General features: G+C 39.7%; 1 protein-coding gene across 9 annotated transcripts in view; it reads left to right on the top strand.

Annotated features, from left to right (window-relative positions):
- PTPN13 (protein tyrosine phosphatase non-receptor type 13) overlaps window positions 1–24,780 on the top strand; it is a 1,045,801-nt gene that overhangs the window by 620,670 nt on the left and 400,351 nt on the right. For all 9 annotated transcript variants that reach the window (XM_069236135.1, XM_069236143.1, XM_069236122.1 and 6 more), the window contains exons 22-23: window positions 4,508–4,615; window positions 8,020–8,151. In XM_069236135.1, the coding sequence (XP_069092236.1) occupies window positions 4,508–4,615; window positions 8,020–8,151 (240 nt within the window). The remainder of the gene's footprint in view (window positions 1–4,507; window positions 4,616–8,019; window positions 8,152–24,780) is intronic.

The following is a 24,780-nucleotide window of genomic DNA, read 5'->3' as shown; positions in this document are numbered from 1 at the left end:
AGAGTGCTCTCCACACCCAGATGTTAAATGTGCTTTCATGTATTATATTGATAGGACCAAGCATTTCTACAAAGTACATCAACTATTCCTGACCTTTGCGAAACCTCTCAAGGGACACCCTATTTCTAAAGCAGGCACTGCTCGATGGATAGTCAAGTGTATCTAAACTTGCTATTGTAAAGCCAAGAGAATCCTCTCTGTTGCATCCAGGGTGCACTCTACATGGAAAAAGGCTGTAACCATGACCTTCCTGGGAAATGGTCCCCTGGCCAACATATGTAAAGCAGTTACATGGTCATTTCCATGCATGTTCACTAAAGTGTATTTTGTGGATATCTTAGCCAAACAACAGGCCATGGTGAAGAACACAGTCCTTAGGTTCTTATTATCTACACGCTAGCCACCACTTAGAAGGGTACTGTTTTGCAGACTATGAAGAACATGCGTATCTACAGTAACACATTGAGTACATGGAAAATTTTACTTACCCTGTAAGCATCTGCTTTTAGTGCTGTAGGTTCACATCTTTTCACCCTCCTGCCTGGAAGCATATGGCTATGATTATATATATATCTTCTCTTTCTTAATTAAGCGTTTGCAATGCACAAGTGCACCATACTGTGTTCACTCACCACTTCATACCACTCTCACTCACAGTGCGAAAAACAATCTAACATGGGAGTCCTTGCCCATGTGCAGTGCTTAATTTGAGGCAGAGGTTGCTGGTGGGGGCCACCAGCACTTTTGGGGACCAACACTTACCTTTTCGTATTGGACATTAACCATGTGCAAGAGAGGGGAAAATTGTACAAAGTGGAAAGACGGAGGAAGAGAAAGATGGAAAAAAAATCGCAAAGGGAGAAGACAGACCTGTGGGAGTGAGATAAGAAACAGTGTCTGAAAGTCGATTAAGGAGGCATGACGTGCTTTTGATTAAGCAATCTTGGTATTTTGTGGGCTTCTGAGCAGAGCTTCTGGCACTCATTTTTTTTTTTTTTAACAAATTAAGCACTGCCCATGTGCATTATCAGCTAAGTGAGGAGCCACCCTATACCTCCTGACGTGAAAGACTTCTTAGAAGAAAAAGAACTTCCATACGTCCAACACTAGACGGCAGGAGTATGCAGAGCATGTGAATCTAAAGTACTACACACTATGAACAGTTGCTTATAGGATAAGTAACATTTTCCTTTTAATTCATCATGGGATTGCCACAAAAGATAATGGTCTTATTTTTACAAAGACCGATCTAGGAATTCAGAATGTCATCTGGAGCAGTTCTGTTTCGTATTGTCAATTATTTGCAAAAGTATGTATGATTACACTAGTAGAGAAATACAATTACAAATTTGCAATAGAGAGGAAAATTTGTTAATCTAAAATCAAAATTATGTTAAAGATGTGCTTCAGTACACCATATAAATTAAACAGTTATTTGGTTGGGTGGGATCAGTTTCGATAAGCATTAAAAACCGATTTAGAAATTGGTTTCTGCAGTGCATGCATTAGGTTTTAAATTGAATGAAAACCACTTATTTAGGACGATTGAATGAAAGAAAACAGTACTGATTGTAGGCACAATAGGTGCTGGTTGTTTGTTTGGACATTCTAGACAGATTAGGCAGATCGTTGAGCCATAGTTAAATGTTTGTTTTCTTGACGAGCTTTTGGGAGGGCTTACCTTTAGATAATCCTCTGCCTGTGGGCTTTTTAAAACTTATGATTCTGTATTAGGTGAGTCTGGTGTAGTTGATGCCATGCTCAAAACTGTTGATGAAATGAATGGATATTGATTCTTTCATTCAACTTGTAGGCAGTGACATAACATGCAGAGAGCTGGATTTAAAGAATTTAAAGTTTTGTTGCAGTTAATATTGTGAATATTTTGAAGCTTATTCTATTATATATGCGGAGGTGCTACCATAGTTTTATTTTATGCCAGTCATTTAGTTGTTTGAGTTCATTTGCAGTATACTGGAGAGTGGAGCATGAGCAGTATATCATATAAAGGAAAACCCCAAACAATTATCGGTATAATATGTCAATCAATAGTAAATGTGGTAAATACATTGATACACCTTATGACGATACAGATACAGATATATATATATATATGTGTGTATATATATATATATATATTATTATATATTTTTTCTTCATACCTAATATGTACGGATTATGAACATCACAACGTACTTAAAACTAGACCAAAGACTCAATTCAGGTGAAACCCATCCTCCTCTATCAGCGGAGGCTCTCCAGTGTCCACCCCACTTCAGTCTATGGGGAAAAGTCATCTTGGGGTATAAAAGCCACTTTTCTCCAGTGTTGTCTTTGTCAGCCTTCGGGAACATTGTTGATCCATTCACCATCTCTGTCAGTGTAGTAATCAGCCCTCACAGGAACAAATGTGCCCTAGTGTTTCATTGATATCTGTATCAGACCATCAAGTTATTAAGGCCTCTTTATCAAAATAGCAGTCTTACTTTGAGACGCCAGCTCTTATCCTCACTGGTGTGGCAATCCTCCTGTTCCCATCTGCATACACGTTAATGCAGTTTACAGTATCGCCATCTCTACAGAACACTGGGTGCAGATTGGGATGTTCTTGTTCGCAGTCCAGGTCTCCAATTCTTGTTGTGCCTTCTCACTATGTAACTAGGCAATGTGGTAATAACCCATGCCTCTTGTATCTGAGCAGAGCTCCCACCTCTTCCATTCAGCGAATAGACAGCAAAGTGTTAGACATGGGGCACAGGTGAATGACTCATCAGTGACTATTTGCGGCCTCCGACTTGCCCAGTAGTTGCACCAAATAGATAATGGAAGCAGGGAGTGCTACCCTGTTTCTGAGTGTACCTTCATCTGACCTTTCTCTGTCTGCCAACTGCTGGTCTGTACTCTCCAAGATAGTGCTGCACTTGAGCTCTGAGCAGGCATGCACCCTTGGGACCCTGGCTACCTCCGATTGACCACCCTCAAATCCACCCTTATTAATGTAAATCCTGAGTGACATATGTAATGTTAGAACATTCTGCCCTCTTGTGGCAGAATGTTCTTGTAGCCTTTCGTAGCCGGGCTATACCGGGAATAAAAGTTCAACTTCCTTGTTAAAGACCCTACGCCTTCAGCTCAGGCCTTTAACGCTGGAGCGTGCCTTTAATGGCAGGTAGAGCCGGCTATGGCTGGATGTAAGGCTATATTAGCCAATATTCCTGTTTGTTTTCTATGTAGTGTGCTGGTGCTGTTGCTACATGTTCTTGTAATAAACAGATTTAAAAAATGTATTTTTTGAACCTTGATCATTTAGTACAGTATGACTGTCCGTAATCTGTTGCTGTAATTCATACCTTCAAAAATAGTTTGTTCAATCGTTTGGTAGCATTTGATTGATCCATGATTGCTGGGGCCTGAGCTATTACAATTGTAGCGAATGCCTCACTGCATGATTGCCTCACGTTCTGCGACCTGTCTTATCATGGAAAGCTCGTAAAGACTTTATTGGTTATTATTAGTTTCTCACTTTGCTTAGACACAGACAACACTCACCTCTTTGCAATTAGTATGAGTATAACATGACACCAATGCCTGAAAATGTGTCACAGTAAGTGAGTTAATGAAGTGGATGATTGCTAAACGTTATGCAGTCTGTTTATTTATAATACATCAATTTATGTTTTTTTTGTAACTTTCTTTTGCATATATGAAAATGTTGTCTTGCTACCATTCTATGTAAATTTTCTTCCATCCACAATGGATTTATTGATTTCTGGAGCTCGTAATGGATACCATTTGTTACCTTTGAATCTAGAACTTAAATATGGCTACTAAATCATGTAGCACCAAGGATGTTTAATGGTTACATTTGTCCCTCTACCGATCTCATCAGAATACGTCAGTTAGATGATGACACCGTTTTGCTTTCATTTAGTAGCTGTATGGGTGTTAGATTCAGTCCATTCTGTTGACTAGCGTAGAAAACCAAATGTAACCTGCAGTCCATCTGTACATATAGCCTGTGGTCTTATATAACATTTCCACAATAGTACACAAACATCGGTCTTGAGAATACTTAGTTCAGCACATTTCCCAATATGAAAGCCAAGGGGAAGTTTACATGTTGCCAATTGTTGATCCTAAAGTGGTGAATTGTGTGCTGGTCCTATTGGAATGAGGTACACTTCTGATGTCTACTTCCGCTCTGCATACCTATCCCACTTACTGTATAGGTAACTTTGTCGCTCTGGACATTCATTTTCTGATAGTGTCCATATTGTGTCTACATTCACACGCAGTTAATATCCATATGCATCACTGCATTATTTTGTGCAACGTGGCTTGTATTTTCTTTTTCATGAATCATGCTGTGTGGTCCTCTGCTGTGGGGCAGTGCAGTAAAGAAGAACAATACTGTCACATCTACACCACAGAAACATTTATTTAAATGTAAATGTGTTTCCAAGGCCTCTCATATCAGCGAATTGATAACTGTTCTGGTTTTGGTTAGGCTTCAAGATCACAGGTGGTGAAAATGCTGGTAAACTAGACCTTGGCATCTTTATCAGCTCAATTATTCCTGGAGGCCCAGCGCATCTGGATGGATGTTTACAAACAGGTATGATTCCAGAATTGATTGACCTGACAGGAGATAAGTCTGATAACTTTAGATTAGCTTATTGGAAAGTATAAACCAAATGATGAAGAAGTCTCCAGATATCAAAGGGTCTTGTATGCTTTTAAAAGGCATGCCATTGAGGGGTGAAATTTATAAGACTGTTCCCAGGTTGGGGCCAGGGAAGATTGTGCATCTTTTTGATCTCTGTGAATAATACGCCTGAAAAACAGGATGATTTGAAAGCAAAGCTGTTGTTATCTTTATAGGAAGTTTTTTCCATCCTCAGTGGGTGCCTATGTAGGCTAGTGTACAACTCATACCATTAAAAATACTGCACCAGGTGTATTACAGATGAATACGAGTATATGCCATTGAGCGGACTCTAACTTAGTCAGGTATAGGAAAGAGAAGGGTAACAATCTCAAACAATTTGAAAATGTGAAGAGGCCCGTTCCTTCTCCAGAAGAGGCATACACGTCTGTCAGCAGCCATGGGAGGGATTTGCTATAACTGTTGATGTTGGTTCTTGGTGTTTAGGGTGACATAGATTTATTCAAACATATGTTATGTTAACACTCGGGCTTAGGAAAATAATAATACCAAGAAGAGATGTAGCTGAAGAACAGGGGAGCTCAGAAACACTAAAAGTGGGGACATGGCATAGTGAATGTATAGTTAAAAACAGGTATGATTGTTCAGTAATAAAATTAGCAAGCATTTTAGGGCATAAAATGTGGATTGAAATATTGACATGAAGCATACCCAAGTAAAGTATGTGGATAACGAATAGACTTGAGTACGACTTAAATATGTTATCATCTGCATGTTCTGCAGGACTACCTGTCTGTAAGCATGTTCTTTACTGTAAGGAGCCTACTAAGTGAAATGAGTGGCTTCACACAGAATAGAGCAGAGGAATTTGGTTTACCAATATTAACCTTTTAGATGAGTTCTGGATAATAATGTAATCGAGCAAAAGAGGCTGGTGATGATTGATTTTTATTGTTAAATATATATCTTTCCCAACTGGCTGAAATGGAATTGATACAAACAACTTTCTCTTCCGAAAATGTGTAACTATTGGGTGGACAGTTAACTGATGTAAGAGCAAGAATGCCTTTTTAGAGCTAGAAGAGATGCAGTACATCTTCATATATAGGCTGTTAGTTTTCCATTTAAACATGTATAAACTAAACTTAGGACTTTGATGGTAACAAGATTTTCACGGGAACCAGTGAGGATTTCTCAAGGTGGCTTTCAAGGTATCCCTTCATTTACAAGCCTCAGGTTCTGGCACCATGCACCAGTGACTTCTGAAATTTATGGAGTTTGGCATGTTAATATAATGGGAAGCAAACCTAATTAAGCTGAAAGTTATCTATTGCACCAAGTTTAGTTATTTTTAACAGGAAAGAGTACAACACATTTGATATGGGGAAATTACTGTCTCTGTTCACAAATCTGACCATCCAGTCTCTCAAAGTTAAAGCTTACACCAAGACTCTTGTGTTGCTTCAGGTGCCTGACAGAAGATTTTGCGAAGGGTGATCAAAAGCTTAAAATTGTTTAGTTGATTATGGAATTAGCTGTGATGAAATGAAAGTCAACATTGTCATAATTGAGCTTCAGAAAGCTGAGGTGTAGGATTGGCTGTGTTTTTTTGCTTATATTGATTACTGCTGTGAATGTGTGTGCTTGACCGACATGAATGTGATATTGAAGACACATATATATTTTCACTGTCAGCAGGGGCAGAGAAGGTCTTTGATGGGTTTTCCATAGATACCCATGATGAATTGCAAGAGGTAATTTAGTTTTCATTGTTAAGAATGATTTTGAGGCAGGTGGTGAGCCTTAAAAAAGAGGACTCTGATCTGCCTGACCCCTGAGTTGGTCAATTCAAAATGTTTTATACAGGGGGGAGAAATTTTATTTGAGTGTTTTTTGCGATTCAGATTTTTTTTTTCTTTTTTGCAAGACCAATAAAAATTGAAGTGAGGTTATATGTTCCTTGGACAGCTGGTGTTAGAACTGATTTGGATGTCAAGTAGTCATGTAAGCATGGTTTAGGTAATTGTTTTTACCGATAGCAAATATTTTGTAATCAAGAAAGAGTGCAGATCTATGCAGAATGGTTAGGTGGGGGGAAGGTGTACTTTAGTTTAGAAAAGTGCATTCCCGAGATACCATTTTGAGTGGTAAAATGGCCTTAATGTAATGAAAGAGGCCCCGTTTACCGACCTTGTTGCATTGGTGTAACTGGAAGGCCATTCACAAGCGAAGTGGCTAGTATGCTTGCAGTGTTGAAGTGGAGTATCTTTAGTGAAATAGGTGCAAGTAGCTTTTTTTGCCACATTCAAAAATTGGTCAGAGGTTACCATTGTGGGAATGGCAGATATCATAGTTGGTGTCACAATAGCATAGGGAGAACAGAAGGGTTATCTACTCAGCTTTTGTCCTTTTATCTACTCCAGAAGATGCCCTCAGACACAGTCAGACTACACTTAAGAAGTTAGTAAGAGCCGAACAGATCTGATTTATGTGCATTTTCATTGTAGACTGCATTTTTCAGTCCCTGTATTTGCCTGCATTTTGCAGACATGTAGTGTCCTCAAATTATTGATGTTTTCAATCTTCCCATGTATGAGTCCAGGGAGTATTTGAATAAATACATAAAAACTGGATTTAAGTTGATCCACATACAGTGTAATAGGCTCTAGCACAAGGAATAAAATGATTTATCATTATACTTGCTGTCCCTACATTTTGCAAACTTGGAAAAATATATACTTTGCCTTCATTCTAAATGTTATTGTTGAGACTTAGATTGAGGGGGACGCAGTCTGTTTCCGTTTTAATGGGTGCTTTTATATTAAACTCTTTATGGGAAGTGAAATCCAAACGCACATGAGTCCCATTAAGCAACAGAAAACTGAATGTGAGAAATCAAGGGTTTCCAAAGAGGTTGCCAGTCAGATGACTTCAAGGTGAGGAAAAAAAGTGATAGTATCATAGGAAGATCAGGACAAATGTTGATGGCATGGGCAGTACATAGGTAATGAATTAATGAACCTAAAATAAAGACTATTTTTCATTGGACATATCACTCTTGATGGCTTATATGAGACTTTATGCCCAAATCTGAAAGACACAAATTTTATGGGTTGAAACAAATTGTAGACAGGAGGACTAATAAAAGTCCTTGGTGACCCTATGGCTATTCCTCCCTCTCGTCAACTACCACCTGTACCTGTAGACAAGGAGATAATATCTCAAATTTGGCAAGATAATGCAGGGGCATGGTGTAGCTCAGTAGTGGTGGAGTTATAGTTCCTCCCCCCCAATGGTTAAGTGCTGTCCTCTGAAATGATTCTGTGTTAACTAGATGTTTTATGTCCACACAGGGGATCGCCTGATTTCAGTGAACAGTGTGAGCTTAGAAGGTGTCAGCCACCATTCAGCCCTGGAAATCCTGCACAATGCTCCTGATGATGTTACACTTGTCATCTCTCAGGCCAAGGAGAATGTTTCCAAAGGTATTCTCTATTGTACTCCCTTTCTTTTCACTTTCTATGTCGCTCAGACAAAAAGGGTCACATTGCTAATATGGAGCACCTTTAAGTCTGTTTGTCGGGCGAAGACAACATAAGTGTGCCATATAACACCAAATGTGCTCTACATGCCTGCCCAGGGGACATCACATTAATGAAAGGCTGACCGTCTAGTTCAAGCCACTGGTCTGCCTTTCACTGAGGACTGCAGCCCATCTTCCATTTCAAAAAGAGAAAGACTCCTCTGCAAATGGGTGCAGGAAGTGACTCCACTTCTCGCAGGACATACTGATTGTAACCATCTCTATGTGGCACAGGGTCAATGCACCTCTTGAAGGCCTCTTTACCCCTCCACTAGCATCTGTAAATTTTCACAGGTGTAAAAGAGAAAATATTCCTTTTTTTTCAGGGGGCCATGCCTCCATGCAAACAAGGGCATGTCCTCTTGGAATCTCATCCGGCTCAATTTAATTCAAGTGTGACTATATTGCAGGAAAGCCACCCAAGTGTCGGCAACCTCTTTTGTAATACCATTGTGCACTCAGGGCACAAAAAGCTGGCACAAACCCATGAGGACTCTTTATAATATGACCCAAGGTATGTACATCTGCTAAAATGTGTATATTTGGCAAAGCCTGACCTCCCTCTAGGGAAATTGAGTATACTTATGACAGGTTGACAGTTCCTGTTAGACATGCAACAGTATGTTTTTCATTTGGTGTGTACCTGTGCTCATTTTCATTCTAGTACGATAAATGTAATTTCAGAAATTGTATTGATTGTCTCATTAAGATATACACGAAAGTCATAAATTTCCATCTGTAAAAGATTATTTTGTAGCTTCATGGGTGAGGAGGTGACTATGTATTGCAGAGATCCACTGCTGGACACCAAATTATTTTTTTGGTGGGGGGGGTGAGGGCAGAGGAGTAGTTTCTACGTATTTTTTTCCCGTTTTATTTTTATTTCAGGTATAAATATTACAAAAATAAAGCAGGAACTATTCATAAGTAGCATTCAACAATAATACATCATTTCCTTTGGCTATTCACATCACTATAATCTCCTCTAATCCTCTCATATTGGTCGATCAGATGTATTTGTAAAAAAAAAAAAAAAAAAACTTGAATGTAGAGTCAACAAAACACTCAGAACATCACTTTAACCACTTCCCTATCTATAAACACATCCTGGTTTCAATCATTTTGTATGTAGTGAACATAATACTATGGTTAAGTCGCCTTGCTTGGATTTCTGTTTCACTAAATTCTGCCATCTTGCTATAAACCTTTTTATACTCCTGACACGTTTTGAGTACACTTCCTCATATTTCTTGGTTCTTTTCATCTTATCCCACCAGTTCTGCAGTGTAGAAATATTTTCACTCTGCCAAAACCGCAATATCAATGTTCTAGAAACTGCATTACCAATCCCAATAAAGTATTGTTCATATTTAGCTAGCTGGCAGGTTTTCCCAGATACTCCAAACAGAACTGAGCTTGGCTCTACCTCAATCCTAAAGTTCAAGCTGCGATTTATTACCTTATTTGTCTTCAACCAAAAAAGAGTTAATTTTGGACAGTCCAAGAAGATATGTAGCTAATTCCCCTGTGCCTCCTGATGGCACCGAAAACATTGATCAGGAATTGCTGGAAACATTTTATGTATCTTCTCAGGGGTGTAGTAAGCTATCCATCTGGAGAGAAAAGATATTCTTACATAATTGGCTGCCCTTAAAGATTTCTTCACTTGAAATTACACATTGTGGTGTTGTGAAAAGTTTGTTCCTGAATTTTGTGATTAATTCAGAGATGGATCGATCACCTAATAATCTGTACCAATTTCCTGTCCCAGCTACTTTACTCTTAATTAGAACCCTCCCTATCGGGTGCTCTTGGGTATTTGCCATGGGTATTGTAGTACTAAAAAAAATGGGATATCTGAAAAAAGATCAAAAAGAGTTTAGTCGCCATACTCTTCAGCCCTATTACGACCTCCTTCCTTGCAAATTATCTGCCTCCTAGAAGAAAGTAAGTCCCTCATTTCCTTAAACCGTTCCTGGAAGGTGTAGGCCAAAGAATTTACACGCCTGCAGTTGCAAATAAATAAAAACCTGATGTTATTTCATGGGTTTTATTTAAAATCTCTGCTCTTTTACTAAGATCGCAAATATACTTGTATCGTTTTTTTTTTTAGGAAGTTTGGTAGTTTTGATAAATGCTGGGAGATTTATTGCTGATTCTGCGATCATCTTATCGACTAAGAATGTTTCCAGGGTTTCTCTGCTATTGAAATATTGTGCCAATATGTCCTGCAATGCAGCCTGATAATAAACCTGAAAATTAGGGAGTGCTAAACCCCCTTAGCTTGTGTTGAGCTGCACTACTGAGAGCCTCACCCTTGGGGCTTTTTTCCTCCATATAAAAGCTCGTATCATGGAATTAAATTCCCGAAAATAGAAAATATTCATTCTTACTGGCACATTATTAAATAAAAAACGAAAAAGTGGAAGAATTGACATCTTAATTAAAGAGACTCTCCCTACCAGAGTCAACGGGATAACCATCCATCTGTCCAAAAGTGCTTGTACTTTTTCAAGTATGCTACCATAATTTAGGTTAAATAAGTGGCTATAGTTCTTCGTGACATATATTCTCAAATACCTAATGGGTTCGGATGAATTAGCCTGCTGTTGCAAGCCAGAGAGAAGATTCTCTGGTCCTGCTTTAAATATGAGAACCTCTTTTATTTTCATTAATTTCATAACCACCTATTTGAGTGAAATCATTAATTCTATCCAGGACCCTCTGTACGTTGTTGGTCTCTGGTTTTAAATAAAAAATATTGTCTGCAAAGAGCTTAATTTTTGGCATAGCTGCTATTGGTGACATAATTATGCTTGAGCTGTGTATTATGTGGGCCAGGGGTTCGATAAAAAAGGCAAACTATATAGAGGAAAGAGGACAGCCCTGTCTTGTACCTCCTTTTAATCTGAATTGTTCCACACCTTTGAGTTGATAACAATTTTGACATGAGCACCTTGATACAGATGCCTTATCATTGATGTAAATTGCAAGGAAAAAACAGATTTGGTCAGGCTGTATAGCAAGGCTTCCCAGTTCACTAGGTCAAAAGCTTAAGCTTTCTCTGTGTCTAGCATTATCATTACTGCAGGGATTGCATTAACCGAGAAAAACTCAACTGCCTGTATTAAAACATTTGTATTAGATGCCATCAGTCTACTAGCTACAAAACCGTTTTGGTCTTTGTGTATTAATTGTTGCGCAACTGGTGTGATCCTAGTAGCCCACACCTTTGTTAAAAAAAATTAATCTGCATTAAGCAGGCTGATAGGGCGATATGCATCTGGTTTCAGCTGATTTTTGCCTTTCTTTTAAAGAAACTGACTGTTGTTGATTCTTTGAATGTTGAAGGTATTTTTACGCCCTCGAATTTTGCATTCTATAGATCCGTTAGGAATGGTACTAGCTCCTCACAATAGGTTTTATAGAATTCTATTGGAAAGCTGTCTCCACCACAATCTTTTGCACTTGGCATTTTCTGGATAGCTCCCGTAATCTCATAGGGCGTAATCTTCTGTGCTATGTCATTCTGAATATTTAACAACATTTTTGGTATCGTGATTGGCTTATAATACTGGTCTATCTGTGAAGGCGAAACTGCATAGTTGTTCTCATAGATTCTATAATAATGCGACATACATACCCAGGCAATATCCTTCTCATGACTAACGATTGCACTTGTCTCTGGATCCTGAATTTGATATATTATTTGCCTTTCATGTTTGCATGCTTTCTTCATAAACCGGCTGCTGGTAAGCGCTTGAGCTAGCTACTTCTTCAAAAATAAAGAACTCTATTAACTTTGCTTTTGTTTGATTGAGATTACCTCTTGCTGCTTCCTGTCCCCCTCTTTCAAATAATCGTCTGTAGCCTTATCTATAGCCATCTGGAGTTTAATCATTTCAAGCTTTCGCTGTCGAGTCTGTGATGCTTTGAAGGAAATAATCTAACCCCTGACTGTAACCTTAAATGCCTCCCATATGCTGATCAAGGAGGCGGAATTCTGATTACGCTGAATGAACTCCTGTATGAATTTTCTTATATCTGTGGCCCACTCTTGATTACTAAGTAAGGATCTATCGAACTGCCATCTGGGCCTCTCCTTGCTAGCTGCCTCTAGTTTTGTCATCTCCATGACTACTGACTGATCAGAAAAAGCGTTTGCCAATATGCGTGAGCGAACCTCCTTCAGTGTACTAGAAAGTAGAAAAAAAAATCTATCCTCGATGCTGTTTTATAATGGTGTGAAAAACAAGTATATTGATCAGCTGCTGGGTATTCTTCTCACCAAGGGTCCGATACCTGAAAATCGCTTTTTATTGCTTCCAGAATTCTTTTAGTTCTGGGTTTTAGTTGTCTTCTCCCCCAATTAGAGGTATCTAATCTAATACCTTGAATATAATTAAAATCCCCTCCCCCCATAATAAAGGGGCCTGTGGCACTCATTGCTATATTATACCACTGTACTAATGGTTCTATTTCATCCATGAGTGGCCCATAATAATAGTTGCTATGTAGATGGAGTTAAAACTGAAAAACTAATGTTAAAGATGTAAGATTACTACAGATCAAGACCCCATCTTGAAGCACTGTCTTCAAGAATCTTGGAGGAATAATACTGGGTAAAGGTGTCCACCAGTGAGATGAGAGGACATTTTCCCTGTGCTTATCTTTTTCACTTCACGTTACCACCTGCCCCCTGGTTAATGGCTGGCTTTAGATGATCATACACTCATTCTTACCCGACTGAAAAAAACGTTGTTGTGTATCAAGGCACATATGTACATAATATCATAAATCATTTGCTTAGACCATAAACCACTGTCCTTTGGCCTACAACTTCAGTGCAGCTGTTACTGTTACCCATATTTAGACAGTGCTGTCCTTACAGTTGTAGATGTGTTATGGGTATTGGCCTACTCTGTTATACAAGACAGAAGGGTTATCATTGGTAGTTTTTCAGTCGTGATGTTACCTTCAGGACCTAACAAGAACAAAAAATGATTAAAACTTTACACGAGGAATTGTGATTCCCAAAGCTCTAAGCCCATCATGTAATTCCAGTAACACAAGTTGAATTACAGTGTGGTTGGTGAGTAAACTGTGCTGTTCACAGAATCCAAAGATTCACCTTTGGTCATTGTGTTCCTGTTTTCCATTTATTACTGCTATATTTTCCCCTTGCTAAGGTTTGTTCCCCATTTACACTGTCATAATTTTCAAAAACACCCTTGTTCCAGAATGTCCTTTATTTTACATCTGTTTTAAGAATATTATCTGTCATAAGTTTATCGTGAGCACTTCAGTTAGAAAATATATTTGGTGTTGCAGAACACTTACAATTAAACCAGCTGGCTTCTTGGAGATACTGCCCCTCTTTCATAAAAGACAAAAGGAAGGTAAGAAGACCAGTGTCTCTATTCCGTGGCTCCTAAGGTGGGTTCCAAGAAGAGTACTGGTCCTGCTGAGGAGACATTTTTATGGTCCTTATGGAGAAGCTGTCAAGTGGTGTTTAGTTACCTTCGTTTGAAATCTCTGTAAAAGGCTGAAGTAAACAGACTCATATATTTGGATGACTTTGATACATAGTACCCCATAGGCACAAAAGGCCATGTTCTGCAGGCTAGTATTGCATTAATTAAATTCTGCCTATCATAAAGTAAATCTAACACTGGAGTTGAGGCCCATGCACATTCTCTACTAAGAGTCATCGCTATACCTCGTGACCTGAAAAACGTTTTCAAACATAAACAAGTTACAAACATTCAAGCTCAACACTAGATAGCATTGGAATGCAAAACTTGTGTACCTACAGCACTAAACGCTACAAACCAATGCTTACAGGCTAAGTAAACATTTTCTTACTCCATGCATGGAGGGTTGCTATACATCACTTTGAGACAGCCTAGCCTCTTCCTCAAACCTACTTTGGTTGTTTACGACAAATTAGTCCTGGGACATTTCTTCACTGCTGGAAAACTGCAGTTGAATTCTGTGTTTTCGGTGTATGTCCTGCAGTGAAATCACTGTCTAATAATTCTGATTCCACTCTCCCCACCACCTGCATACTTCTTATTATGTATTTTCTTCTTATCCTCCCCCAACTCTGTTTTTGTGAAAAGTTGCTTTTAATGGGGACAGACTGTGGTCCAGAAATTAAGCCATGGTTGGCTCCCCTTTGCTTCCAGCGTTCTTTTTTTCTGCATCTTTTTTGTGAAAAGGGAGATGCCTATGACCCACCTCCTTAGCCTCCACAATCTTTTGTTGTGTTATTTAAACATATGTTTCTTCCTTCACTGCCTCGCTGTGTTCTGATGGTACAGGAGCAGGCAGGGAAATGTCAGGTGGGGAAGTAGAGTGAAAAGCAAACGAAATGCCTGATTAAGAAAGCTTGAATATTTCGGTGCATGCGTCAATTCACAAGATAACTGTATTGGAAAAAAAGTATCTCTTCCTAGTAAAAAGGACAGCAGTATATTCTCTGAAGCCAATGGTTCCCAACCTGTGGTCCGGGGAGACCTCAGGGTCCATAAAGCCTTTTCAGGCAGTTCATTTTAGAAAATTAACTAATAGTAACAGATTAATGAAGTGTGTATAAATAAAGTGGCTAAATGTACAATTGAGAATTTAAAAACGTACTGAAAATGTCTATTAAAATTAGAAGTTAAAAGTTGAATTAGTATCCTCAAATGTATTTGTTGGTGCAATGCAGGTGCATCTAACTTAAAATAGTATGGATGATGTGTGGCTTCAATTGAGTTTAGAAAAGCTCCAACCTTCCTATTAAAATAAATATATTTTTATTTATTTGTGCTCAAGTTAAATAAAATGTGTTTTCATTTTTATATTTGTTTGATGAATGCTTGTTTCTGTTTTTTGTGTATTGTTTTGCGGTTCAAATCATTGACATTGTTTAGGCCAAGGTCTCCAGCTTCCAGTAATGACTCAGTGAGGGGGTCCTCAGATTCCAATAATGATTCAGTAGGGGTCCTCCGATTCCAGTAACGATAGTTAAGGTCCACAGAAGTCAAATGGTTGGGATCCACTGCTCTGACCCCATTCATATTTTTGTGATCTCCAACTTTGTCAGAACCTAATACTAAGGTAACTATTGCCATAAACTTTGCAGTTCTAGATAAAACTTGCAGATCACTGCAGGTATTACACATAAACTTAATAGCAGAGCAATTGCAGATGACCGCCAGATGAACACAAGTTTTAGGGACATTTCTTCTTGCCCTTAAAAGCTCATGAATAATTGACTTCTTGCTAGACTAAAAGGGCCTTCAACTTTCACATTATTTTTTTATGTTTCCTAGGTCAGTTTCACTGCCCCTTAGTGAAAAGACCAAATCTGAATATTTTATGCTCATAATTGCGATTGCAGACATTTGATAATGCTTACAAAAACAACTGTGTAGTTTATTTCCTTTGTACTAGTCAAATACAAGACTAGCCGATTTCTTTGCTGAAAATTGCTGCAGATCATTTGGAGTGATATGAGTGCCAGATGTTTTGCTGCTACTTTTTAACAGAAGAGGGATTCATGAAGGATTCCAGAGAAGAGTTGTTTTAGTAAGCAGTCCATTTCTGATTGTGGCATTTTGCACCATTTGAAAGCTTTCACCTGAGCAGACTCTACAAAGAAGTCCGATCAGCTAGCTATTACGATGTCAATTACAAACATGATTGTCACCTAAAGCCAGTGACTAATACATTTTACTATTGAATTGAACAAAATTCCATCATTAGTTCCTTCTTTGAGGTTAAATTCAAAATGCTGATTAAAGTGCTGAAGAGACTGCACTGTTTAAACCAAATGAGTCAAGTCAATTGGATAATTTACCGAGAAGGACTTTCTGGCCAGTCATTATAATGGCAAAAACGTTCAACTGCTAACTTTAAAAAATAAAATCAGTAAAGGTCCTGAATTTTCTCTGAAGCTTGAGCAGTGCCCATTTAAGGGAAACTGCCTTGAATTTGAGTGGCTAGCTTCTGATGGTGGCGACACCTCCCTTGAATGTGGACTCCAAAATACTTGAAGGTCAGCCTCTCTGTGAAGTGTCCATTTAATAACAACCTTCCTATTGTTTTGACTTTTCTCTCAATAACAACACTTCTGTTGTACTAATTGTAATTCTGTCCAAATCATAATATGAATAAAGGACAGAGAGCCAGCATTGTAACCCAGTGCTTGCTTACTTCAACAGGCTCTTATCTTCGCATAATGAAGAATCAAGGTTGGTTCTCCCGCTGATTATAGTGTAAATAAGCTGGAGTGGGTGATAAAATCACCCAGATCTGCCATATAGAGGCCCTAAAATGCACCCTTTTTAAATTCAGATCTGAAGTGACAGTATCTCAGTATTGCCAATTGCTCATTTAATTAAGGTTTCCTCATAAAGTTGACTGATGCCACATTAGAAAAGCAGTGTAATGCCCCACTTTTGTTGTTTGGACCATAAGCTGGCTGCATATGATGACATGCGGATTATCAACCCCACATATAATAGCTAAACAATGTTGAGTGGCCTTGACAATGAGCATTGTATGTAGTGCTGATGTTTGCTTAAACACTCTCTGAAAGGTGAGTTGGTTATGGTAAAGGTCCCAGTTCTTTAAGTCAGCTCAAAACATTTGGCATCATTGTTATACTCTTGATAAATAGCTCTAAACTCTTATACACTCACACCTTAAAACTCAAATGCAACGCCATGGATGTTTGAAACATTATATGCAGGGTTTTAAATATAGGATAATAAAAATGTATGCATTTAAAAATTACATTACATAACACATATCACCATCACAAAAACAATACAAAATGCAACATAAAAAGGGGGTAGGTGGCAGATCAACTGACCGATGGGCTGCATATGCACAATTTATTTTGAAAGGAGGATTGACCTTCCCCAGGTACCAGTTTGGATCTGGAAACATTTCATAGCAGTGCTCCTGCACGCTACCAGATGGTGCTGTGTGGCTTGGCACTGGTTTTGTAGCACCCTAGAAGTGCCAGAATGGAGTGGCATATAAGCACCAAACCTGCACATGGACATCAGTTCCTTTTTTTCCGTGCCTTCAAACATGAATCAGAAGCTTAATTTCCTCTTTCATCAGTCATTCTATGGCTATTAAAAATACAGGGTGCAAGAAAACAATGTCTCCACCTAAAACTACTGGTGTAAACCAACCAAAAACTGCTTGGAACAGATTTCAGTCGCAGACCCACATGAGGTGTGTCTCTGGTGTTTGAGTTCAGGGCATGACACCAAGCTGTGCGATGACAGCGTCATCGTGCACCAATAGGTTATCTGGGACCAGGAAGCAAAGATGTTTTGTGTTGAACACAGAAAAAGTCACAGACCTCTCATAAGTCGCATCCATACTCCAAGTTTTTGGGCTCAAACGTACTCTGCTCTTGAGGTCTCTCTTGCAAGAAGTTTCCTTCACTGTTGAAGACCTGTGGTAAATTGATGTCCAAACAAAGACACAAGAAAGGGAAGCAGTACTTGACCCCCTCTCTTCCTAAAGAGTAGCAGCAACTATGTCAGTGAGCCAGTCGGTCTTACTCCTGACCTCCAAATAAGGAGCTGATCCCACAATTGTTCCTGAAGGACTCTGAATTCCCAGGGCTACTGGCAATGTCACAGTAAGCTGAGGCTTTTAAAGAGGTCATGCTGCTTTTATTTGGCACTATTCCTGTCCCCTCTGGTGCACCTTTGGGCCTCAAGAATTGGGAGATGTCCTCAGTTAGATTATCTTAGGTGGGTCCACCCTCAACGTCGTCCTACCCCTCATTGACCCACCACTGACTGGGTGCAGACTTCCACCCCATCCCTTCAGACACTCCTTTAACCCACTCCAGTACCACTGCTGCCAGAGGAGGATCTGGTGCTAGCTCTGATATCTGACCTCAATACAGCTTCTACATGACCCCCAACTGAGATTACATTACTAGCTCGCTACAGCACAACCAGTCACCATACAGTCTTAGGGCCTGATTTAGAACTTGGCATGCAGATTACCCCATCACAACAGTGACAGATGTCCAGCTTGCCATCCCATTGGATGTAATGAGATTTAGATTTTGGTGGGCGGGACATCCATCACCATTGTGATGGAGTTACCAGTCCTCTAAGTTCTGAATCAGGCGCTTAGTCTAGTCCTTTGCCACCACTTCTGCAGGCATTCCCACAGAGACTCCATATTGTCGTTTTGGTTTTGATTCTGATCAAGGCTTGCTATCACATAGAGATGATGATGATGATGGTGGTGGGGAGGAGGAGGATTTTTACACTTCATTATGAAGAGGCGAGTAGCCTTCATATTTCATGGTACAATGTTAAATAGTGCTTCATTTGCTGTAGTAATTCGTTGACTACTTCAGGTTCTGGACCTTCCTTCATTGAGGTTAAGATTAATGTCCTTGCAGAAGTTCTACAGCCTGGGCCAGCCACATCGAGACCTTGCTCCAGTTAAATTAAGCCTTCACTGACACTGATGAGCACCTGGTCAAAGCCCTGTTCTACCCCAGCTGTGAATAATCAGGTGGCCCGGCCATCACCTGTTGATTGTGATTTCCTCACTAGGACTGAGGTAACAGATGTTTTTTTCAGCTAGCCTAGCATTGAGGTCAGTCAGTACAGTTGTTTATTGGGTCGATATACAAATGCTCTTTGAATCTTGCTTCTCCTTTGTAGTTGGCTGCAGTGTCAAGCCATCTCTCTGATCATGAACCATCAGGTGTGATCTTTGAATGCTATTGCAGAAGAGTTCAGCTAGCAGTGGTTGGCATGTTACACATGGTATCTGCATTCCAAGTTAGTAATGCACATATTCCAACATTGTGGAGAACCCTGTCTGGAACGTTTTGCCACCATTACAAATGTGCAGTGTTAAATATTTTGCTTGTTGAAGTTCTCCCAAAGTCGCTTGATAGGAGGTGCATTCAACCTAGGTTGGAACACAGGACTCCTGTACACCTTTCCACTTTTGCCTTTCTTCTCCCAAGATCTGAAGATCATCAGGAACATCAGGGCCAAAGTCAGCATACTGGCTCCAGATTGGACCAGGAGAGTGTGGTACCCGGAATGGCTGGGCATAAGCATCTGCCTCTAATCAGGCTACCACTTTGGGAGGATTTTTTATTTACAGCAGCAGGGCAGGGGTTTGCACCTGAACCTGTGCAATCTACACCTCCATGCATAGAGATTGAGCTGCGGCAGTTGTCTGCATTTAATCTGCCAACTGAGGTTGTGAATGTCATTCTTTCTTTCAGATACCTTTCTACAAACCCCATTTACATATATATTTTGTGCATGTACACCCCATTTACACCGGGTGCTGGGGCAAATTTGTGGCCTGGTATTCTGTCTGCAAGACAGAACCTTTACAAGCCAAACTGTCAAATGTTTTGTTTTCTGCAGGGCCTTGCTGTGCTTGCTTGTCTTGCTATTGAATGTTGTCTGCCTTTTTAGGCCTTTTTAAGTTCACTGGACAAACCGTCCTTGTTTAACTCACCTGTATTGTGGTTTTGATGCATGTTTCCTTCCTAACAGTTTGTGATGCCGAAGTCGGACCTTAATTTCGTCTCGATGAAGCTCATATCTGAGCCCTTTGAGGCGTTTTCTGACTGTTTTCCTCATTCCAAACACTTAAGCTTGATGCTTGAGTGAACGTCCAACACAGTGGGTGCAACTTCCCTAAACACCTTATTTTTCAGACAAACTGAGTTGGCCAGCCTTCTACCCAAAAGCTGTGGACAAGCCATCACAGTCTGTGTTCTTTGTCTCGCCTCACCCTTTGAAGTAGAAGAAGAGGCTCCATTGTTTGGACCCCCAACAGGACTTTAAGCTTTTATGTCTATCATACCAAAGACCACTGGGTGGATGATCAGCCTTTTGTGAGGTTCTCAGAGGCAAAGAAAGGGAAGGCTGTGCAGAAGAGGATTGTGTTGAGGAGGATAATCCTCTGCAGTAAGTTCTCCTGCACAATGGTCAAAAAAGCAGCCTCTGGAAGGACTATGAGAGCCCATTCCATGTGGCTAAAGCTGCTTCCACTGAGCTGGCACATGCAATGCATGTCCCTAACATATGCCATAACACATGGTGGTGTACAAATTCACAAAGCACTACTGTCTTGACAAATCGGTCCAATGGAAAGGGTTTTTGCCTACTTGGTCCTGCAGAACTTTTAGGACTGAGTCTACTCCACAGACCCTCCACTTTTGGTAGGAACTGCTTTGGTATCCATTCTAATGGTCAACAATCTGCAGTTAGAAGTTTTGTATCAGTAGCCTAAGTTACTTTTGGTAAGCCTCTTTCTTGTGAGTACTGTATCTAACTGCAAAATCTTTGCTTCTCTCCCACCTCCCAGTTCTGTGGAGTGGCCACTTTTTACATTTAAAATGGTTCCAAGTCAGAGATTTGAACAGTGGTACCAACAATTGTTTTATGATCCACCTCTGAGAGTGCAGAAATAGTCAAGAAAAAAACTGATATTCGCATGCTGTGGTGGTGCATATATGCTGCTCCAAACTGTTGCTTCCAGGGCAGTGCAAAGCCAGGGTGGAGCAGCACTGCTCCACCTATCGCACATGGGAGCACTTCTATGAAAAGTTTCAAGATCCAGTCTGTCTGGGTAATATTCTTAAGGTGAGGAATCGGTTGTTAGGTACAGTATTCACCAGAAGCAACTTGTTCTACCAGTTGATCAGAAGATGTGAAAATTGATTTCTTGAGGTGACATAAGAGAGACAGTAGTGTAATCTACATAAAAAGAGGAGACACATACTACACGCCACATCTACTGCTGCTGGTAAGTTTTTGTGTTGGTGCTATATAAAATATTTACATTTACAAATTACCAGACCCTCCTGGGGTGGTTGGAGTTTCAAGTTTCATGTATTTTGTTTCACTGTGTTTCAGTGTGGTCCATTCTGGTCTTCCAGATTAGGTGACTGTAGTTTTTTCTCAGATGCTTGATTATATTTGTACCAACAAAGAAATCACAATTCTTTCCTGCATATTTTGTTTCTCTTTTTAATTGCTTTGTTTGCCTTTTCAGCTAGTCATGAAACTGAAACAGGCAACATGTTTTGACCCTAATGACACTTTTTTGTAATTCTGCAAACAGAAAACCACCACAAAGTGATTAAAAAGGCCTGAAGCACATATTGTATCGAGATGCTTTGTGGTTTGAAGAACTCATCAAAAGAAACCTTCATCTTGATAAATTGTTCTTCTTTCCACACCTGCTAACCGGTCACCTCTCCTACACACAAACTATGCAATAACGTCTCCTCATTCTTTCACACAAAATTGGTACAATTTGTAATAATTTTCTAATGCAACATCATCAGATATTTCTTATATTTTACTGTCCCAAGGCCCAGCTTCTCAGCCTCACCGTTTCTGCAATTTCAGTCAAGTAATGGTAGAAGTAATCAAATTAGCCTTGGCAAATAGAAATTCAGGGTCTCTATTAGATAATCCCCACCCCCACAATTTTGAAATTAGGCAGTAATGCTGTTTACGCTTATCTTTGCCAGCTCTTAAAACTTTCTCTTAAGTCTGCCTCAATTTGTTTTTTAGCCTGTGTTAAACCTCTCGATAAGGAACCATGTTCTAACCCATGAGATTTTTCTAACATGAGACCATTTCTCTTGTACTGCTTGCTGGTAAGATATTGAAAAAAACTGTCAACTGGCCGATTTCATCAAACCTGGAAACTACTTATTTAGTGGACAACTCTCAGTCTGTATTTTGTCCTATGTACACCCCCAAACTGCCCTTTTTGATGGGATTGGGGCACATTCGGGTAATATTGGACTGTGAGAGCTCAGCGGCTTTGCTCCTACTGGACCTCTCCAAGGTCTTTCATATAGACTATCATCAAATAGTGTTGGAATGTCACTAGCAACTTGGAATAGAAGGCTCTGGCCTTAAATGGACATAATGTTTCCTTTAATACCCCTGCCAAATCAATCTTGTTTCTTTAACTAAATTACTGTGTCCTTGCAGGGTCCTCTTTGAGCGCCACTCTTTCAGTGTGTATATCACATTATTATCAAAGTTGGTTCTATCATTTGGCTTAAAAATATCATACACTGATGAGACAGTTGATCTTCTGCTTGAAATAAAATGTGAACCGATCCTCAGATAAATTTAAGACATCCCCCACAGGGGTGACATCGTGAATGCAATAAAGCTGTCTCAACTTGAATCGAAGAAAGAAAATCTCCTGTTCAGCTCATTTAATTTAATTTGGTCATAGTCACAATGGCTTAATGAACGAAGCTTAAGCCCCAACCCAGCTAGAACAATCAGAAATGTAGGCATCAGGTTTGATCAGGACCTTTAGTTTTAATCTCAGATCGCTTCTGTCACCGCACATGCTTCACTCTGCTAAAGGCCTTTTTGTTTTCTTCCATTGCAAATCTGTGGTCCATGCTGTGATCACCTCTGGATTGAACTTTCGGAAACGTTTTTGAGACTTCCCAAGCACTTCAGCCAATGATTGCAGACTGTGTAGAATGCTTCTGCTAGACCTATTGTGAGTGTACTGAGCCACCAATCTAGTGCCTCAAAGCTCAGAGACTTGCACTGGCTGCCCATCTACAAAGTAATCATCTTCAAAGCATTAGGATTTATTTTTCATGCCTTTTCAAACAAGGCATCAAAATATCTTCAGAGGTTGATTTTTCCACATGTCCTCATAAGATTTCTTAGATCACTTAAGCTATCCCTCAGTTTAAATTATCTTAACATCTGAGTCACTTCTTCGCCCTTGCAGCTTCAAAGCAATGGGATGCTCTCCATCAAGAACTTCATCAGGTAGCCTTCGATTCTTCCTTTAGAAACGACTAAAACCATGGCTGTTTTATTCCAACTAACCCTGCTATCTGTGCCTTAGATTGAATCTCAAGTGCCGGGACTTCCTTGGGTTTGGGTAGCTGCTGTGCTCTGTAAATCTACATTCATTTGTTCATTCTAACCAGTCAGACCTGCACAAATGTTTTTACCAGCTTTATAAGTAATTTTCAGTTCCTGACCGATCACTCTTGGTATTGGATGGACCTTTTCCTCCAAATATAGTGGACGGCAAATCTTGGGGCTTTAGATTATACTAATGCTGCTCTTCTCTCTGTGTTGCATTAGTACTGGATAATCCTCCAGGGGAATGTTATGACCCTGTGTGCCCCTGTCTTTCAGTTGCATGATATACTCTTGAATTGAGACCTTGATTGAATAATTGTCACAGTTTACAATGATGGATGTATATTTATAATCTCCCTGTGATATGCAAAGTGCACGCTCTTCATACATGATGCTACTTCAGATGCTGAGGTCCTGCAAAAGCATTTAATAATTTACAAATATTTTTGGGATTTAAGATATCAGAAATGATGCTGGAGGCATCCTTTTAGCATGTTAAATAATTGTTTGCGTCATCAGTGGAGGCTAACCTAGAAGAGATGTTTGAGCAGGAATTACTGGATCAGTTTTTTACCATGACCCTCTCAGGTGCACTCTCACGCATGGATGGACCATCACTGGAATCTGAGTTTAAAGAACAAAAATGATTATTTGCAGATTCATTGAAACCTGGCTTTATTTTTTAGTTATCTGGGCATACCTGTCCCACTGAACCCAGGATGCTTCAGTGTGATGTCATCCACTGAGGGCGTAGCTTCGGGTGGGTGGGGGGGTGGTGATGTGTTACTCCCCCTGTAATACATGTAGTTTCTGGAAAATTGTTGGGTATAGATGCTTTCAGTCTGGTATGGTGAGGTACCTGTCGGATTTGCAAGGAGTTTTTTTTTTTTTTCTTTTTTTTTTTTTTAAACATTCAGAGATAAAAATGTGCGAACACTCTCTCTCTGTGCTTTAAAAGTCTTAGAAAATGATGGTTATTTTACAAAATATTGTGTTTTCTCTCACTTAGTACTCCTACCAATCCACATTCATCTCCCTTTCACCATTCTCATGTGCCCTACTTGTCACATAATGCATTTTAACATTATACACCAACATCATTGTTGGGAAATCTGAAGCTGGACACCCACCAAATTACTGACCAAGCTACGCCCATAGCCCTGAGAGGGACAATCATGACTGTACTTGGGTCCTATGCACACTGTGCCAGTAGTGCCAAGCTATACCCAACTGACAAGCCCTAATAAAGGTGAAACTGGCCTTGGAATGCCTGTGTTTGATTCAGGAAGGACCTGATGAGGCAGTTCAGGCTGGGCTGTTCCCACTAAAGCAGGGTTGAGACTGATTTGTGAATGGCTTGGTCCAAACTTTGATGACATGGTGTGCAGAATAGTGTTAGGCTGGTAAGTAAGCATGAGTAATTACCAGTGGCTGAGGATGGCATTGAAGCCATCAATTTTTTGTATGTTTCAAAGAAAGAGCCTCTGCATCAAAATGTTCACAGAACCTTGCTTACAGTTGCTGCTTACAGTTTTTGTTGCTTTGCTGTCAACATGTTAGATCACATTTATGGAAGTCTCTGTATGCTACTG

The sequence above is a fragment of the Pleurodeles waltl genome, chromosome 1_2 (genome assembly GCF_031143425.1).
Source record: "Pleurodeles waltl isolate 20211129_DDA chromosome 1_2, aPleWal1.hap1.20221129, whole genome shotgun sequence".
NCBI lineage: Eukaryota > Metazoa > Chordata > Amphibia > Caudata > Salamandridae > Pleurodeles > Pleurodeles waltl.
The sequence above is the reverse complement of the archived record's forward strand: the minus strand, read 5'-3'. Positions and strand labels throughout refer to the sequence as shown.